The sequence below is a fragment of the Musca domestica genome, unplaced genomic scaffold (genome assembly GCF_030504385.1).
Source record: "Musca domestica strain aabys unplaced genomic scaffold, Musca_domestica.polishedcontigs.V.1.1 42, whole genome shotgun sequence".
Taxonomy (NCBI): Eukaryota; Metazoa; Arthropoda; class Insecta; order Diptera; family Muscidae; genus Musca; species Musca domestica.
The window spans coordinates 6,452,989-6,474,565 of record NW_026712329.1 but is presented as its reverse complement, the minus strand read 5'-3'; the positions used below and the strand labels follow the sequence as shown (position 1 = coordinate 6,474,565).

Here is a 21,577-nt window from a genome sequence, read left to right as displayed (position 1 = left end):
ATTATAATTTAAAATTCAAAGGACTAAATATGCCGAAGCATTTGTATCTTTTAAATTCGGACTTGTATTGCCCATTTGGTGCGAAATTAATTTGAAATCGGATAAAAATATCTATGGGAACTATATCCAAATCTGAACCGATCTCGATAAAATTTGGCAAAGATATTTCTGAGCTGTATTTGATATATTTCCCCGAATATCGTTGTTACAGAGTGCATATTACGGCTGTGGGTAACAAATACAACAAATCGGATGAACAATATATATGGGAGCTATATCCAAATCTGAACCGATCTCGATAAAATTTAGCAAAGGTATTTCTGAGCTGTATTTGATATATTTCCTTGAATATCGTTGTTACGGAGTGCATATTACTGCTAAATCTGAACCGATCTTCAAATTTGGCATACTACCTTCTAGACTCAATTCGTTCGTGTGTGCCAAATTCCATCCCATTTGGGCAAATATTAGACGTTTGGTACAGAATAAAAGGTAAATTGGACGAAGTTATATATGAGAGCTATATGCAAATCTGAACCGATCTCGATAAAATTTAGCAAAGGTATTTCTGAGCTGTATTTGATATATTTCCCAAATATTGTTGTTACAGAGTGCATATTACGGCTGCGTTGGACAAAAATAACAAATCGGATGAACAATATATATGGGATCTATAGCTATATCTGAACCGATTTCGATCAAATTTGGCATACGTATTTTCAGGCCTAATTTGGTTGTATGAGCAAAATTCTATACTATTCGGGCTGATATTACACGTTTGGTGCACAATAAAAGGCAAATCGGACGAAGATATATATGGGTTCGTCCTTGGGCCAAACAAATGTTGTTTGGAAAATTTCATCTCAATCGGATAATAAATGCGACCTTCATTTTGTTCACAAGAATACATGGACAGACGGACAGACGGACGGACTGACTGACTGACATGCATAAATCAACTTAGAAAGTGATTCTATGCAGATCATCAAAAGGAACTATGGGTCTATCTCGTTTCCTTTTGCCTGTTACAAACAAATGCGCAAAGACATAATACCCTGACCACCTTGTGGTGTAGGTTATACAAATACACATGCATCAACTTTTTATTTGTTTTTAGAAAAAATTTTTATATTACACAATAATTTATAGATCAACAGGTAAAAAGACAGCAAAGACAGGCGGGCCGAACTTTTAATACCCTCCTCCATTAGAAAGTAAATTGAAAAATGTACAAAATTCACAAATACAAAGTTCAAAAAAAAAACGTAGACCTATGCTGTCAATTATCTGTTAGAGAAGGAAGTGCTGTTTACGAACTAAAAACACCGTGTTTGCAATTATTCCGATGAAAACTGTGGCTTAAATCGTCAAAATGCCGAATTTTGGGAGTAATGGTATAGGGGGGCTTCATGAAGACGTGAATTTGGGCAATTTTCTGTCGTAGGAGGTATTACCAACTGCGAACTCCAAATTCCTAAGTATAGTAAGCAGGGCTGCCAACAAAATTTCAAGAAAAATTGTCAATTTTTCAGAAGAATAGCGGAAAAAACAGGATTTATATTTGTGAAAATCGGCAACGTATAATTCATTAAATGAAATTATATTTTTATTTTTATTACAACAAAAAGTGCTTATTTCATCTAAATAACAGAAAATGAATACGCACAACTACGCACTTCAATAAAAATAGGATAACAAATTTACTTTAGTAAAAAAATAACAGCATAAGAACATAAATATTAATGTTAACGAATACTATTATAAAGAGATCTTTAAGATTTGCGTATAACAGAGTCATTAGGCCATGGAAGTATAATCCTACATGCACAGCAATACGTCGTAGGAGACTAAAAAAGATCCGTGTTTCCCGAACTGGTAATTTTTTGGAAAGTTTATTAGGTAGTTATGTCTGTATATGATCATTTTTATATTCTACACCACAAAGTGGTAATGTCTGTACATTTGTTTGTAACAGGGAGAAGGAACCAAGATAGACCCATAGTTACTTTTGAGGATCTTCATAGAATCACTTTCTGAGTCGATTTATACATTTCAATCCGTCTGTCCATGTATGTTTGTGAACAAAATGCAGGTCCCATTTATTATACGTTTGAGATGAAACTTTCAAAACATTATTTGTTTGGCCCAATGAAAACTGTCTCCGTCAAATGTATTGAATATCGATTCAGAATTGGATATGCCTCCCAAATATTAGTCATTTCCCCTTATAGTTTGTCATTATATGCCCAGCCATGGTACAATGAAGAGAAGGTAGGCCAACTTTGAAAAAATTGCAAGTATAGAGGCCTACCTGTTTGGCTTGTAATGTCAGAATTAGTATCAAAACAATAAAAAATCAAACAACTTGTTGCATTTATTTTGAATAAATAATTGAAATCCGCCATAACTGAATGAAAGGTCAACACTTCTTTTCAAAATCATGTACTATATATCTCTAAAGGATTATTTCGCTACAAAAACTCTAGATTTTGTCGATGCATATGTTGAAATAAACATTTTGAAAACACCCAAATTTGAATGTTTTCTGCACAATTTTATTGTTATTGAAAAGAAAACACATACATATGGTTTCATAGCCCTACCTCGATATCGTTGTACCATGTGCCCAGCCATGATGCCAAGCTGCTTTTGTACCCTTACCTTAACCAAAATTGTATTTGCTCGTGATAATACGTAGGAAGGTCCAATATTTTCCTTGCAGACAGTCACCAATTAAAAAAAAAAACTCATTATACCCTCAGCCATATGGCTACAGAGAGTATAGATCAAAATATTTTCACAACCAATATAGCCATGAAATTGATTGACTGAACAGTTAGGATCATATTTTTTAGAGAAAAATCCAGACATTATATATATATATATATATATATATATATATATATATATATATATATATATATATATATATATATATATATATATAATGTCTGGATTTTTCTCTAAAAAATATGAAAAAAAAAAAATATATATATATATATATAAAATATATCTACATATATATATATATATATATACAAATATATATATATATATATATATATATATCATTCATCATTTTTGGCACGCCCTCTTGGTTTTGTAGGTTTACGTAAACAAACATGAGATGAGCGGTATTTATATTCTCCTAAGGGTGTATCCGTTGTAGAAGAATACATGTAGTCGCATCGACACAGTTGCTGGGACAATGTACTGTCAAACCGATTTTGAAATTGAAAATGCTGAAGGAAAAATTTAAATTTGTAAAAAATGTTGTAAAATGCATATCATAACAACCTCCGTTTTACGTCCTATAACAAAAATATAAAAATCTACTTATTTTTGACAAAACATTTAAATTTTTTTGACACATCAATGTTCCCAAGTGTACTCTTCTGCCATGAGTGTATCTTGTTAAAGAACAGAGCTCCCTCGCCTATCTAATTACTTTTAGTTCTTTTAAATCACCAACACCATTGTCGAATTTGGAATGAGCAAAAACCCTTGAGTGATTCGCGAGAAGCAAATGCATCCTCAATGTGTCACTGTGTGGTGCGTTTTTGAGTAGGAGAAATCATTTCACATTTTTTCTTATGAAAATGAGGCAGGTCAAGTGCAAAAAGACAATGTTGTTTCGTACCGTGAAATGATAACGGCGCCACATGCCATACATCCAGAGAAATAATTAATTTGTTTCATCACTCATTTTCTGGTCGTGTTGTGGAGACTAGAATTGGCCGTCTAAATCGTGCGATTTAACACCTTTACATTTGTATACCCTACACCACACTGTCAGTGTCAGGTCAGTGTACTATGGCATTGTGCATTTGTTTGTAACATGGAGAAGGAAACGAGATAGAACCACATTTACTTTTTAAGACGCTCAGAGAACCAATTAATGTTTAAAGACATTTTTAGCTCCTCTGACATTTTTCACATTGGACGCACTGTAACTTAGACAAAACGCTCAATTATTATACCCTCCACCATGACAAGGAGTATACATATATTAAATCTGTCGTTGCGTTTGTAACATGGCAGAAGAATACAGGTAGATGCAACAACGCTTGGGAGCATTGATATGTCAAAAAAATTTAAATGTTTTTTCAAATATAAGTAGATTTATATATGTTTCCTTATACAACGCCATTCGGAGGCTATTCGCGTTTTTCAACAAGTTTTACAAATTTAAATAACATTTTCAATTCCAAAATTGGTTTGACAGTTCATTGTCCCAGCAGCTGTGTCGACGCGTCTACCTATATGCTTCTACCATGGTTTGTAACAAATCTAAATATTCATCACAGTGATGGCGAGAGCATACATGATCAGCATATAATTCGAAATCGATTAAATTATATCCACCTGTATTTCTATTGAATTCACTATACATGCCACATTATTTGGCGTACAGCTTTAAAATTTGGATAACAGTTTGTATTGAAATTGAGGTATATCGGTCAACGTTTTGGTAAAGTCCCAATATAAAGGTACCTTCCGATTTTCGGTATTGGTTTTAGCCAATTTTGTAAACGGAATTCTAGCTCCGATGGCGGAACACTGTATGTATAGTGCCACGTTTTCGTATAGTCCCCATACAACGGTACCTTCCGATATTGGGTTTTTTAGTAGCTTTTGCCAAAAATGTCCACGGAATTGTTCCAAATATGGTAGAGTGGCAAAACATTGTATATATAGATCAAAGTTTTAATATAGCGCTCTTCTATAGATAAATGACTTGAACAGCTTTGGCAACACTTTTGCCCTCAAGATCGAATATTCCAAATCATCCCCACCTCCTTTAATGTATAATATAAACAGTGTCATTACCCCGGGCACGGGTGATATTTGATTTTAATTTGTGTTTTCTGTGTTGAAGGTTCCGACATAACATCTCCAAGTGGAATGTTTGTTTTGATAGCTTTCCGCCAGTGTACCTGCCCTCGCTCACTCCTCTCATCACCCACCCAATTGTGCTGTACAAGGTAAATTAATTTATTGCTATTTATGGATGTTTCAAATCTTCTCAATTACGTCAATGAATAAATATTCACAGACTCTCAGCAATGGCTGTTACAATTTTTTCATATTTTTTAAATTCCACTTGCAAATAATGATATTTTTTTAAAATATTTTGTGTTTTTTTTTACGACTTAGTTTGGCTTCGTCGATTTGTGAAAATGTGGAAAATTTTATAAAAATAGATCTACGGCGGCATGCTTCATTTTTATTTTTGTATATTGTATTTGTTTTTTACAATTCTTTTGTTTACTCACACACAAATACACCCGACATGCATAGACAGTCAAACATGTTTGGCGATTGTTGTGCGTCTTATGTTGGCACCAACAATGCCATTATATATTCTTTCCAATTATTTACAAAAATTCACTGATTCAACTGAAATTTTTGAAAAGTGCTTCCAGAAACTGGGGATTTTTTTTTTTTCTTTTTTGAATATTGAATATGAGAGACTTTATAATGTTACATTCTGAACAATCTTGTTGTTATTGAAAAGAAAACACATACATAAACAAATAAAGATGACATATTAAGCCAAGAAACTAAAAAAAATTAAAATCATATGGTATCATAGCCCTACCTTGATATGACCTTGATAAGTTTAATTTAAGTTCTTCAATCTATAGAATTTTTATCAATGTAGCTCCACTGGGAGAGCAACATTATAAAAAATTAAAAACGTGTTTAATACCCTCCACCATGAAGTAAACAAAAAAGTAATCGAGATTGAATATTGGGTCCGCTTCTTCTTTTTGCCAGTGAAATCGCTTGGGCAAAAATTTAAAAAATGTCGTAAGATCGATGGTGGTCCATTACGAGTTCCAAATATCAAATAAAAAAATTTGTCAAAAAAATTTGATAAAATAACCAATGTACCAAATATTCAGAGGTACTGCCTTATGAGTGAAAACGGACTAATGATTCTATTCCAGCAGTCTTCTGCCATATAAGAACCCATTACAAACAACATAAATGTGTGTGTATTATTTCAATTTAAATGAAAGAGAAAGGAATAATTTCCACGTTTATGGGCGACGAAATGTATAATATCGGGATAAAACAAGATCGTCCCTCTCTATCTTGGACTCAATTGTGCAAAAAGCCAATAATCCATTCATGTTTTGTGGATTTTTCCCAATGTGGAATTTTTTTATAAAAAAATAATGGTAAAATGAGGAATGTAAAATCATTTCAAAGAAGCATATCCATCTCTTTATTTTCTGTAATTTACCTTGTCAATTTAACCAAAAGAAAAAAAGAGGGTTTAAAAATATACATTTTGATAATGAGATATTGTCAACGGAATAATTTTCTTAATTCTACCATGGAAAAATGTTAAATAAGCAAAACCAATTGTTGCATGTTTAAAAATCTATTTGACACAATAAGGCACCAGTACAGAGATGCATTTTTCCTAGTTTCTTTGGGGTTGAGCAACCTTTCTTAAGGTGACGGTACATAAGCAGCTTGGCATCAACGACGGAGGGATTCAATTGTGGCTCTGGAATCTCTTTATGATATGTTGTAAAATATGCCATGCAAAGACTTCAAGCTGCTTATGTAACCACACCGTTGATCCCATGGTAAAATTAAGAAGGTAAAGTTAACATTCTCTCCATCTCTGCATTTTGTGTAACTTACCTTGTTCAATTTCACTGCATAAAAGCAGTTTCCCATCTCTGATTTGTGTGTATACAATGTATTTGTAAATATAAACTTTGAAAATGAGATGTTGTCAAATGAATAATTAAAAAAAATGTAATCATATGTTTGCATGAATTTCCCTTCTTAATTCTATCATGATTGATCTGCCACATGAGGTAGAATACAATACGAACCCTACATACAGAATTGTAAACAACTCTGTTAGGAAATGTGATCTTAATCGTTAGGAAATGTGATCTAAATCGTTAGGAAATGTGATCTTAATACCGAATATCGGGAGGTACTGTTTTATGCGGGTTATTCGAAAACGTGGACCTATATGGGCAACTTTTTCCAGAAGAGGATATAACCCAATTTTTAACCAATTCTCTTTAAAATTGTGGCTTATATTACTCAACAACCTATATAGACAAAGCTCCGTCACAGGAGCTAGAGCCCGTTACAAAGTCTAAGTACCGAAATTCAAAAAATTCTGCTAGAAAATGTGATCTAAATCGTTGAAATACCGAATATCGGAAGGTACAGTTATATGGGACCTACACGAAAAAATGGACTGGCATGGTTCATTTAAGAGCTCAACCTGACAAAAATACACATGTTTGCAAAATGTTAGCCTTCTATCTCAAATTAGTCGGGCATCGCTAAATCGACTTAGAATTCAACATATAAAGATATAAAATCAATATATATATAAACACATAACTTTACATTGCCTAGGCGTATATAATAAGGCCACACAAGAGGCGATTTTGAAACTAAAGGTGAGCACATATATAAAGATTTTTTCCGACTTAAGTCTTCGACTGGCTATTTCACAAAAGAAGACATGAGTTTTAGGTCAAGTTGGGACAATTTCGATTCATAGTTTAAACTAGATCACCCTGATTCCTTTATTATTTTACGAAAAAGCCAGCCGATGCCACATGTCACACTACCCATAAATTGTCAAATTTAAATTTTTTTAGTTCTTCTTGTGGCAAGAAATAACGGTTTATTTCCTACAAAATATTTTGTCATTTTCACGAATTTTAGGAAGTATACAAGTCATGGAAAAATATAAAAACTAAAATATTATCGTCATAAGTCTGTTACGCTTGATTATAGAATTGTTGGATTTTGTTTCACAGTATCATCTTGCCACACCAAGTTTAAATGTGTCATCCCGAATTTTCAATCGAATTGGCCTTACAGGACATTATTAGGCTAAGATGTAGTTTTATATTGAACACATATCGCGGGTATTGTTAAGATTTTGCCAACTTTTTTCAGCAGGTTATTCCGAAGTTTTGATTCTTAAAGACTAAAGGTGAGAATATACAAGACGCTTTAATGACTGGCTTAAGTCATCGGCTGGCTTCTTCGGAATAGAACAAAGGAGCCTAAGGCCAAAATCGAACTAAGGCTGGAAATACATAAAGCGCATATTTGGCTGACTTAAGTCATCGGCTGGCTTCTTCGTAGATGAACAAAGGAGTTTTAGGTTGACCTAGTTCGATTTTGGCCCTAGGCTCCTTTGTTCATTTCCGAAGAAGCCAGTTGATGACTTAAGCCAGCCAAATAAGACCTTTATGTATTCCCAGCTTAATTCAACCTTTGTTCCTCTAGGAAGAAGCCAGCTACTGACTTAAGCCAGTCAAAAAAGCGTTTTATGTATTCTCATCCTAAACTTTTTCAAAATTACTTTACCATCTTAATTTTACCATGATTATACCTTCGACAACATTTCATTCTCAAAAGCATGGCACCATAAGAAGAACAGCTTTGTTAAACTACAGAAATACAACCGTGAGCCTATGCCCGCTTCCTTTCAGAAGTATTCAAAAATTTATGCAACCAGAATTATTAATTCATTTGATTATTTTTTCGTTTCGTTTTAAATTGCCTGGATTATCTTTCAAAAATATGACCCGAAGTGTTCTATCTTTCAATTCCATGGGAAAACTGGTTAATAGCTTTAATGCGCGCTCTACAATGTACGTTTCTTACAATCACTGATTTTGAAAATAATTGGTTTTTGTTTTTAAAAACAATAATTTCATACACAAAATTGGCAGAAGTGGAACACACTTAAGGTGAGAATACATAAAACGTTTTTTTTTTTTTACTATCTTAAGTCATCTGCTGGCTTCATAGGAAAAGAACACGAAAATCGAACTAAGTTAACCTAAAACTCCTTTGTTCCTCTACGAAGAAGCCAGCCAATGACTCCATCCAGTCATAAAAGCATTTTATGTACTCTCATCTTAAATAACTTTTTTACTGGCTTAAGTCATCGACTGGCTTTTTCGCAGAAGAACAATGAAGCGTAGGGCGAACAAGTATAAATTATGAACCAAAAGCGAACTAGGTCAACCTAAAACTCCTTTGTGCTTTTACCAAGAAGCATGGCAGAAGAATACAGGTAGATGCAACAAAGCTTGGGAGCATTGATATGTCATGTAAATGTAAATGTTTTCTCAAATATAAGTAGATTTATATATGTTTCCTTATACAACGCCATTCGGAGGCTATTATAATTCGCATTTTTCAAAATTTTTTACAAATTTAAATAATTTTTCATTCAAAATTTTCAATTCCTAAATTGGTTTGACAGTTCATTGTCCCAGCAGCTGTGTCGACGCGTCTACCTATATTCTTCTACCATGCCAAGAAGCCAGCCGATGACTGATATCAGTCAAAAAAGCTGATGGCTTCTTTGTAAAAGAACAAAGGAACTTTAAGTTGACTTAGTTCAATTTCGGTCCATAATTTATACTTGTTTAACCTATGCTCCTTTGTTATTTTATGTACAAGCCAGCCGATGACTTAAGCTGGGAATACATAAAGCGCTTATTTGGCTGGTTTAAGTCATCGGCTGGTGTTCACGGATAAGTGAACATGTTTTTATAATAAAAGATAATAGCGGGGCTACCTAGTGTAGATGAGAGGGATTTGTTAAACAGGGATCTTCTTAATACAGTCCACCTTAAATAAGATAAGAAAATGTGGTGAGCAGACCTTCCAGTTATACATACATAATACAGAATTTTCAATTGCTGCATGTGTTATGGTGGAGTTAGATTATGGGATGTAATCTTTACTCAGACTGATAAACAAGTGCAGCATATTTGCTTGCTACATGTGAGATAGCTATGCGTGTTTATGACCTCCCCATAAGGTTTATGGTGGCATGGTGCATATGCATGTGTACAGTTGGTATCTATCTCTCTCTCTCTCTCTCTCTCTCTCTCATTTACACTTAATGATAATTTAGGTTAAGTCATATTATCATAAGTAGTTCTTAAGAAATATTTTTAATAAACAAATTTAGTGTCTTACAAACGATCAAATGGTAAAGACTTTGCGTGTTTTAATTATTGATCCCGGTTTACATTGGTCCATCGAGCCGGATCGGTAGAGGATAAATGTTGAAGAATTTGCCTTAACATCGAGGAAATTCTGTCAGGCTAAAATTGATCTTCAAGAGTGGAAAATTACCGAGCTAAAACTACAGCTGGAACTGTTCCCATACAGAAGAAATTTATAAGCCAAATAAAAGGATGCTGAGTCAGAAGGAGACTTCAGCGCTGAAGACTGTGGTGGCGGTGCACACCGAGGAGGCTTCTATTTGAAGTCTTCAGACAGAAGGGGTGAGGCATATCCCCAGGAGGACGAATCGGCGAAATGGCCGCCAATGATGAATATAAAGGAAAAGGCTGCCACTCTTCTCGAAATGATGGGTACAATTATGGAAATAGTGAGTACATTAAAGACGGAAGAAGCCATAGATGCAGAGCAAGTCAGCCGAATGCGACAGCGAGGCTGTATTCGGAAGATGTTAAGGTCATCCTTAAAGTCACGCAGGCTCTTAATGTGGAGACCAAAGAGAAAGTCCTTGGCTTGAAGAAACAAATGGCCTACATAACATCCGAATTGGACAACGAGCGAGAGGGGCGCGAAGCAGCAGTAGACGAAATGAGAAAAATGAAAGGTGATTTTAAGGAAATGGAGGTTGCCTTGATTTCACAGAAAAATCAAAAGGAAGATGCCCTCAAACTTTTCTCGAAATTAAAGGAGGAAGTCGAAAATGCTGTGTGTGTAGCCGAGGATACTAAGGACAAATTACAAGCGGCTAACCAGGAGGCAGAACGCGATGGAAAGCCGTTGAAGGCGGTTATAAGAAAACTTAGTGATGAGTTGTCTTGTGCAAAAAGAGAACGACTTGAAGCTGCAAGCGAACGTGACGGGTTGGCTCCAAATCTAGAAGCTAGAGAAGAGAGAGATAGAAGGATATTTCTACTGGAGGCTGATATATTGCAACTTAAAGAAGATTTGCTCATATCACAGAAAGCATCCAAAACATCCAAAAACGAGGCTGATGAATTGGCTGCAAAATTAGTGGTCAATATCAACGAAGATATGATGGTTGAAGAGGTTTATATGGAAGACCCGATTGCCGAAAAAAGATCAACTTTGAAAAAGGTAGATGGACAGCTCTCGGGAAAACTGGACACAGGGAGCTTGGAAGAAGTCAATAAGATAATTGCCAGCGAGATGAAGACTAAGAAGAAAAGCAATCTGAGTCGCTGGAATAATAAGATGCAGAAGGAAGCTCAAGTTGTGAAGAAGATGCCTAGTGAAAGTGGTGCAGCGAGTATAATACAAGCCGGAATGACAGAAAATTATGAACGCTGGAATGAGAAACTGTCCAAAGCCGGTAAGATGGCGTTGCCAGAGAAGGGTGAGAACTTCAGTCAGCTGGAAAGATGGAGGAGTTACTTGGGTGCTATAACTTAACTTCTTTTCTCTTTAAATGTATATTCTCTTAGATCTATTTAATTGTTCATATTTGTAGTTTTTATATTTTATATGTATTTTTGCCCCTGCCAAGAATGTTCACGGATAAGTGAACATGTTTTTATAATAAAAGAGAATAGCGGGCTACCTAGTGTAGATGAGAGGGATTTGTTAAACAGGGATCTTCTTAATACAGTCCACATTAAATAAGATAAGAAAATGTGAGCAGACCTTCCAGTTAGAAATAAATAATACAGAATTTTCAATTGCTGCATGTGTTATGGTGGAGTTAGATTACGGGATGTAATCTTTACTCAGACTGATAAGCAAGTGCAGCATGTTTGGTTGCTACATGTGAGATAGCTATGCGTGTTTATGACCTCCCCCTAAGGTTTATGGTGCATATATGCATGTGTACAGTTGGTATCTATCTCTCTCTCTCTCTCATTTACACTTAATGATAATTTAGGTTAAGTCATATTATCATAAGTAGTTCTTAAGAAATATTTTTAATGAACAAATTTAAATTGTAAAGACTTTGCGTCTTTTAATTATTGATCCCGGTTTACAGCTGGCTTCTTCGGAAATGAACAAAGGAGCCTAGGTCCAAAATTGAACTAGGTCAACCTAAAACTCATTTGTTCAACTACGAAAAAGCCAGCCAAATATGCGCTCTATGTATTTCCAGCCTCAAGCCAGTAAAAACTTGTTTCATGTGTTTCCACCTTGAGTTGTGAAAAATTGATAGTACTTGTGCTTATATCAGTCCCCCAATGGGGTTCTGGTTTCTTTTTTTTAATTATTCATTTGAAAACTTCTCATTGTTAAAATGTATATTTATAAACCCATTATGCGAATGCAAATCTGCATTTTCTGTAAATAACCTTATCAAATTTTACTGCATAGAAAACAGTTTCCCATCTCTGATTTGAGTATATACAATATATTCATGAATAAATATTTTGATGTTGTCATGTATAAATATTAAATGTTGTCGAATTAATAATTTTGAAAGAATTGTAAACATATCAAGCAATCATATGTTTACATTTTTTTCAAAATTATTTACCCTCTTTGTTGTTCCTTAGAATGAAGCTTTGAAACTTGGATTCTTTGGATTACATCCGGAATTATTGGTCATATCGGTCGACTTTGTGGTACCATCTTTTGGTACAGCAATTATATATTGGTACTCCAGATTTTAGTTATTGCAAAGTTCGTGTCCATATTTTCCAATTCATGCGCACTTATAATAGGTAACAAATGTCCTACCTTGGGCGCAGGAGTAAGGCAGAAATATTCAATATTCTGATTAATCAGAAAATTTATACAAAACAAAAATTGTAAAAGATTTATTATTTTCTCTTCTTTTTCCATTCCATTTCCAAACCATTTGTTTATAACAGAACACACATACACTCTCACGAACACACAAGAGCCAATTGTTGATAATCATTTTGAAACGCATGCGATTGTTTCTGGTTCTGTTGAAAACAAATAAAATATTTCGAAAATGTTGAGAATCACTTTTAGGGGCTTTTTATAGCTTCGACATACAAAGTCTGGAGGGTATATTAAGTTGGCAACTAATTGAAGTGGTCGTTTCAGACCCTACAAAGTATATATATTCTTGATCAGCTAGAGACCAAACGGCATGTGGTAGGAAGATTAAATTTTGCACAGAGTTGTCTTTTCAAGTTTGAAGGTAAGCTATATCGGTCAACGTTTTCATATAGCCCCCACATAATTGTACCTCTACATATTCGGTATGTTGGCAATTTGATTTGACTTTCTAACATAATAGTTGCAAATTCGGTATTTAGAGTTCGTAATTGCTCTGTCCCAGAATCTACCACTTTGTAATTGTTTTCGAAATCCTAAAGAGAAAATCGGTTATTGTATTGAAAACTTTTAAACTCTTGCAGTTCTAGAACAAAGCAAATATGTTCTACCTTGTGTTGCAGAACATCGCCTACGTCCACGTTTTCCTATAGCGCCCATATAATTGTACCTTCCCATATTCGATAATTTGATGAAATTAGGTTCAGTTTCTAGCGGAATAGCATAAAAGTCTGTATTTGGAGTACATATTGGATTCTATATCCTGTAGCAGAGTACTCCACGTTTTCCTATAGCCCCCATAAAAAGATACTTCCCGCTATTCGGTATTTTGACTATTTAAGCCACATTTTCCAACGGAATTACTTAAAATTCAGTTTATTGATTCCGTCATGGGTGTTTCTGCTTACATTGAACAATTTCTATATAAGACAGAGTTTTTCTGTAGCCCCTATACTGCCAATATTCGGTAGTTTGATGACTGAATTGTTTGATATTTTTACGGAATTGTTTGATGTTTGAATTGAATTTCCTAAGAACAAAAATGACGCATGCCGCTCGAATACTGGAATTTCTGTATTCACAGACATATTTTTACATGAGTTAAGCTGGGAATACATAAAGCGCTTATTTGGCTGGCTTAAGTCATCGGCTGGCTTCTTCGGAAATGAACAAAGGAGCCTAGGGCCAAAAATCGAACTAGGTCAACCTAAAACTCCTTTTTTCATCTACGAAGAAGCCAGCCAAATATGCGCTTTATGTATTTCCAGCCTTACTTTCCAAATTGTGGAGGGCATTAAAAGTTTGACCCGGCCGAACTTAATTGCTTATTTACTTGTTCTATTTTTTTTGCTGGTAATTTTTGATTCTATGTGTGTACAATAAGCATACAAAAATTACCATATGGAGTATATTGTTAGTAAATTAATAGTACAAAGATGAATAACACAATGAGCTTGGAAAAGGTATAGAAATAAAAGTGCGATTACAGTATTGGAGGAGTTGATCTGGATTAAATTAATCTAGTAGCTTAAATTTTTGTGTTTACGTATACCCTTAAGGTCAGAATATATAAAACGCTTTTTTGAACGGCTTAAGTCATCGCCTGGCTTCTTCGTAAAGGAACAAAGGAGTTCTAGGTTGATTTAGTTCGAATTTGGTCCTGGCCTCCTTTGTTAATTTCCGAAAAAGCCAGCCGATGACTTAAGCCAGTCGAAAAGCTGAAATAAACGGTGAATAGGGTAGATAAAATCATCAATATACCATATATAGGGAGGTACCGTTATATCGGAGCTATACGTAGACCTGGACCTGAATAGACAATTTTCTGTTACAGGCTGTAGCATCCATTACGAACTTCAAATACGACATCTCAAACAATTTCGGTGAGTATTATACCTAAAATCGTCAAAATACCGAATATAGGGAGGTACTGATATATGGGGCCTATAAGAAGACCTGGGTCTGCATAGACAATTTTCCGACATAGACTTTAGTTCATATTACTTGTGTGAATAATGGCGCTAAAATCATAAAAATACCGAATATTGGGAGGTAGCATTATATGGGGTGTATATGAAAACGTGTACCTGCAAAGACAAGTTTCTGTCTTAGGCTGTAGAATCCATTTCGAACTTCAAATATTAAATTTGAAATAATTCCGGTGAATATGTCGCTGAAATCATCAAAATACCGAATATCGGGAGGTACCGTTATATCGGGGCTATATGAAAACTTGGACAAACATATCCCATTTAAGAACTTAACCTGCCTACTGGCAAAATAAACATGTGTGCAAAATTTTAGCCCTCTATCTTAATTCGTTCGAAAGCTCATAAACCTTGAGCTCATAAAGTGAGAATATATAAAACGTTTTTTCGCCATTCTTCATTTTTGTCATTCTTCGTTAAAAAGCAAGGGAGTTTTAGGTTGACCTAGTTCGATTTTGACTCTTTGTTCTTTTACGAAGAAGCCAGCAGATGACTTAAGCCAGTCGAAAAAGCATTTTGTGTGTTCAAAATTTCGAAGAACAATTTGGATTGTGTCAAAGATGGTTGGTATTGAAAATGAGATATATCGGTCCACGTTTTGGTATATCCCCCATATAAAGGTACCTCCCGATATTCCATATTTTGATTATTTTTGCCACATTTTTTCGCAAATTTGTCTAATAACTGGTATTTGTGGGTCCTAATGGGTTCTAGCTCCTGTGGCCAAGCAATTCTATGTATAGGTCCACGTTTTTGTATAGCCCCATATAGCAGTACCTCACTATATTCGGTACTTTGATGATTTTTGCCACATTTTCTCACCAATATGTCTCAAATTGGGATATGTGGGTGATAATGGGCTCTAATGTTTCCTTTGGATGGTATTAAAAGTTAGGCCCGGTCGAACTTAATGTTTTTTTACTTTTTTTATTAAAGGCAATTCAATTCACCCGAATCTAGCAAGGTTCACGTTAATTTAAAGAATTATTTAAGGCATAGTAGATATGAATGAAAAGGACAAAATTATCGTACTGTCAATTTCTTTAGTGTTTTTATTTTTATACAAAAAAATGACAAAAAAGGCCTTGTATAAATGAAATGGGCGAGCAAAAAAGGGAACGACAAAAATTACTGCGAGTAAGCTCGCCTAGTCTAAATCAGGACTAAATACATGCATTTTTGATATTATTTTGTTTTCTGTTTCATATATATTGTCTGCAATTTCATCGTTAAAATATGTATTCAAAATTATATTCTAATTTTCTACACAGGGTTTCATACACATCAAGTTGAACGCATGGTACAATTAAGAAGGTAAAGTCATGCAATAATTTGTTTACAAGTTGTTTTTTTTTTTTTTAATTATTCTTTTCACAACATCTCGTTGTCAAAATGTATGAGTTATGAATTCATTTTACAAACAGAAGTCAGAGAAGGGAACCTGTTTGCTATGCAATAACATTGGACAAGGTAAATTACAGAAAATGCAGGCATTGTAGGAATTGTCCCGCAACTTCTTTATAAGAGAGCAATGTAATTTTGTTCTCTTTTGCAAGAAAACTGGGAAAATGAGCGGATTACCTTCAAAAACAAACAAGCAATCAGCAAAACAAAACAATTTGCACGTCATAAATAGATCATGCAGAAATTAAAAATAAGCCGAAAAAAACACAAAAAAAAAATTAAAATTGCTTGTCCAAATATCAGTCACCGGAAGGGGAAGAAGAAAAGTTACAAGTGAATGCAAGAAGAAATTTGTTCAGCAAGAATTTGCAAACTGTCTGTGAATGAACTGTCAAAATTGTTCTCTCAAATCGCTCTCTTTTGCAGATCTTTTGTGTTAAGAGACGACTTTTAGTAACAATTAGCAACAATTGTTACAAATTTTAGGATAACCAGACACACCTATGCCTATTTGGATTGACTTTACTATCCTAATTTTACTATGGTAGAACATAAATTCTTTTTGCGATAATTGACTGCCATATTTTTTTAAATTGAAAACTGTGGATATATCCATGGCTCAATAAGAAAGGTTGTTCAAATTCAAAGCAACTAGGAAAATGCAACTCTGTATTGGATTCTTATTGTGTCAAATACACATTTGAACATTCAACGATTGGTTTTGTTTATTTTACATTTTTTCACCACAAAACAAAAATGAAATCTTGGGGGGTTTTCCAAAAATTTGAGTTGCCCATTAATATCGAAAAGATGCATTTTTGTTGCAACTGAATTTGAAACAATTTCAAATTTTTTTCTTTATTATTGCAAATAATACACACTCATATACAGACTGTAAATATGTGTGGAGAGAATAGGGACAGCAAAAATGCCATGCCGCCAAATCTATAATAAAGGCACCAAAAGCAATGAAAAATTACCACGTTTGGCGAGAAATCACTATATCTGATGCAGGGTTGTCAGATATAGTGATTTGTCGCCAATTTCTGTAGCAAGGTTAACCCACGGAATCAATTACACCCAGTGGGTTACCCTTTAATAGTATAAGTGCGCTATTGCTTGGTAAATGTTTTCTGTAACTTTGCAAACTCTCAGTAACTCAACTGTCAAAATTGCTCTCACTTACCGGACTTTTGAAATATTTTGTACAATGTGCTGTATTTTGTACAACATAAAATAACACAAGAGTTTTACAGTACGTTTACATATAAATGGGTTAACCCACTGAATATGGTTAAAATTGTCATATCCATTATATATACTTCAAATACATACTCATGGTAGAAATAAGAAGGTAAAGTCATGTAATCATATGTCAAAGACCTAAAATGGTAAAGACTAGACAAAATATATTTTGAGCAAATGGTTTGTGTCTACAATACATAGAGTAACAGCTCATGGCAGACATGTTAATATAAAAACTACAATTACTGAAACGAATAACAAATACAAATTTGAAAAATCCAAACTTTTGGTTTCAAAATTCTATTTCATAGCTCTTTCCAAAAATTTGTATATAGCATTGGTAACTATGTTGTTATGACATCGTTACAACAGAGGTATTTGCAAAGGGTTGCCATATTTTGACTCTGTCTTGCCCTATCTTTATACTACTATGTCTTTGCATATGTTTACAATTTTTTCAAATTTATACATTTAACAACATCTCATTGTCAAAATTTATATTCATAAATACATTGTATACACACAAAATCAAGGATGGGAACTGTTTTTTATGCATTGAAATTTGACAAGGTAAATTGGAGAAAATGCTGAGCTGGTAATGCTAATTTTAAATGAGGTTACCTTTATTTTATTGTACCATGTAAATCCTCTTAAAGTAAGTTAACCCTGCAAAAATGTCTAACGTAAACATGTCCTTATGTTAGTTTAGTTAAATTTTAGCCAATAATTTATCTCGTCAGGGAAATATGTAGACACCAAGCGTAACGGGTAAGGTGGAAGCGCCTTAAGAAGAGCAAAACACTTTCACTCTTTATTTCCAAAACTGTTTTTCTTTTTTTCACTTTTCGACTAAATTTCCCAATTTGTCGTTGTTGTTATTTTTTCTCTTCTATCGTGTCTGTTAAATTAGTTCGTCGGCAAAGTCGCCAGCAGAAGCATCAAAGAACATACACCACTTATTATCAAAGAGGCTGACTGACTGACCGTCTGATGCTGCGTCTAACTTTGGTCGTTGTTCCATTAGACGTATGTATACACATTTTTATTTTAATGACCACTTTTGTTTCACACACCAAAAGAAAATTCCAATTTTCACTGAACGTTTCTTCTTCTAGCTCTCTATTTAAAAAAAAATAAATACATAAATTTCGCATTTTTTACTTAGAAAAAAGTTAATTTTTTTATATAACCATTTTTTCGAATTCTTATTTACTTTTAAAATTAGTGATATTTTATAATGGATTTTGAAACGATATCTCACAATATTGACTCTCAAGTTGACATATATTCTGTGGCAATAACATCTATATCTGTAATCCGAACACCACCGCCATAAAGTTGTGATTTGTCGTTTTCGCCGTTGTCGTTTTCTTTCTTTATTTTTGTTTTCTTTATCTTTGCCTTTAATTTTCTTAGAACTTATTCTTTTGATCACAGAACGTATTTCGAGAATTTTGAAAAAAAAAGAACAAGCGATCGATCGATACACTTCCACTCCGCACCGCTGCTGCACCACGCGCACAGACGAAAAAGTGATTTGTTTTTCAGAAAAACACACGTCTGCCAAGTTAAACGTTCAATACTAATCTAATTGGAGGAAAACAATTTTTCCGAACTCTCTGGGCAAGAATTATCGGAGGAAGGCAGCTGAAGAGGCTCTGCAGCATCCGTTTCGATTTTCGGCAAAAAGCTCTTCTCTCCCTCATTGACTTGTGCGATGGTGATAATGAAGGTGTTAGAGATACATTTGATTAATCTCTTAGTCTCTTTCCTTGTATAACGCTCGCTCCCTGTTATTCTCTCTTCTTTGACAGTTGCTTTGTTATCTTCCGACTGTCTGCATTTAAAAATATCTCCTGTGTTTATTTTCAATATTTTGAATGTTCCACTTTACAATGTCCGACCGTTACTAGCTGTCGCAGTTGAATGTTGAAGCTTCTACTTAGCATTTGCATTTTTTAGTTTCAACCAAATGTGCCTTAGTTGTTGCTCTCTATTATAGCAACAACTTGTTGGATTTTCACAAAAGTGCAACTTAGGGTGTGTACGATTTGAAAAAATATATGCAAAATATGTATGTACCATGGTACAATAAGGAGGTAGAACAGCTTCGTAAACTACAGAAATACAGCTCTGAGGCTATGCCCGCTTCCTGTCAGACTCATTCAAAATTATATACAACAAGTTGTTTTCATTTTCTCATTTTTAAAATGAGTTAAATAAATACGTACACAAAATTGGCAGAAGTCGAGCACACTTAGAAACAAATTATAATCAGCTGGTATCTGTACCTTATCTCTTTATTGTACCATAGTATGTACGATAACTATTCCAGTAAATATTACTCATACCATAGTTCCCGTAAATATTACTCAGTAACCTGTGCTGGGAGAATTTTTCAGGTGCAAAATTTGTCAAAGTTGTCGAACAGCATTCCGTGAAATCTAGCTAGAAAAATTAATTTTGCACACATGTGTATTTTGCAGAGCCGCACTAAAATCCGACCTTCGTTTTCCATTATAATTTGACATTAATATACCTAGCCATGACTTCAAGCTTTTTATGTACTTGGGAATACATAAAGCGCTTCTGTGGCTGGCTTAAGTCATCGGCTGGCTTCTTCGTAGAGGAACAGAGTAGTTTTAGGTCAACTTAGTTCGATTTTGGCCCTAGGCTCCTTTGTTAATTTTCGAAAAAGCAAGCCGATAACTTAAGGTAGTCAAAATAGCGTTTTATGTATATTCATGTTTATGCAGAATCCATAAAAAGATATTTTGAAGATTTTGCTAATATTTTTAACTGCCTATTCTGGGGCTTTGATCCTTAAAGACTGATTTAAAATAGAACGCCATTCGAGAACTACATAAGAACTAACACCGAGAACTTTTTAAAACTCATTTTTTTGTATGCTTAAGATTGAAGCCACATAAATAAAATTCCTCTTCCTAAAGGTGAAAATACATAAAACGCTTTTTTGACTGGCTTAAATCATCGACTGGCTTCTACGGAAAAGAACAAGGGAGCGTAGAGCTAAAATCGAGCTAAGATATAAACAAGTAAAAAAGCTGTAAGTTCGGCCGGGCCGAACTTTTAATACCCTCCACCATTTGGTACAAATTTGGCAATTTCCAAAAAAAAACCGTTAAAAATTCTGTTAAAATCTTAAAAATACCGAATGCTTATACGACGACGTGGGCCTGCATAGTCAACTTTTGTCATAAATTATTACAATATTTAAATACGAAACTTGAAGAAAAATCTGTTTATAATGTAGCTAAAATCGTCAAAATACCGAATATGGGGGGTACCGTTATATGGGGGCTATACGAAGACGTGGACCTGCACAGACAATTTTCTGGCATGGGCTGAAGTATCCATTACGAACTTCACATGCGATAATGTCGCTAAAATCATTAAAATACCGAATATCGGGGGGTACCGTTATATGGGGGTTATATATGAAGACGTGGACCTACATGTCTAATTCTTTGACTTTGGATGAAGTATCCATTACGAACTTCAAATACCAAATTTGAAACGATTCCGGTAAACAATGTCGCTAAAATCATCAAAATACCGAATATCGGGGGGTACCGTTATATGGGGGCTATATGAAGACGTGGACCTGCACAGATAATTTTCTGTCTTAGGCTGTAGTATCCATTACGAACTTCAAATACCAAAATTGAAATAATTCCGGTGAATAATGTCGCTAAAATCATCAAAATACCGAATATCGGGAGGTACCGTTATATGGGGGCTATATAATAACTTAGACCTACATGGCCCATTTACGAACTTAACCTGCCTACTGGGAAAATATACATGTGTGCAAAATTTTAGCCTTCTATCTCAATTTGTTCGAAAGATAGCGTGATTACAACAGACAGACAGACAGACACACAGACAGACACACAGACAGACAGACGGACATGGGTAAATCGTCTTAGAATTTAAAGCTGATCAAGAATATATATACTTTGTTGAGTCTGACATGAATATTTCGAGGAGTTACAAACGGAATGACAAAATTAATATACCCTCCATAGTATGGTGGAGGGTATAATAAATTTTATTAGAAAAACAAGTAAGCAAAGGCTATAGTCGTGCGGGCCGACCATGTGATACCCTAAAAA

General features: G+C 34.4%; 2 protein-coding genes across 2 annotated transcripts in view; one reads left to right on the top strand and one right to left on the bottom strand.

Annotated features, from left to right (window-relative positions):
• The window catches only part of LOC101891289 (uncharacterized), a 38,509-nt gene extending 19,229 nt beyond the window's left edge, over nt 1–19,280 (bottom strand). Inside the window, 1 exon segment of the mRNA XM_059127023.1 lies at nt 18,703–19,280. The gene's annotated coding sequence lies outside the window, so the exon portion shown is untranslated.
• Nucleotides 10,579–16,110, top strand: LOC109613195 (myosin heavy chain, non-muscle-like). Its single transcript, XM_059126995.1, has 2 exons — nt 10,579–11,383; nt 16,064–16,110. The coding sequence occupies exons 1-2, from the start codon at nt 10,579–10,581 to the stop codon at nt 16,108–16,110; spliced, it is 852 nt and encodes a 283-aa protein (XP_058982978.1).
• Nucleotides 19,281–21,577: the final 2,297 nt, after the last annotated feature.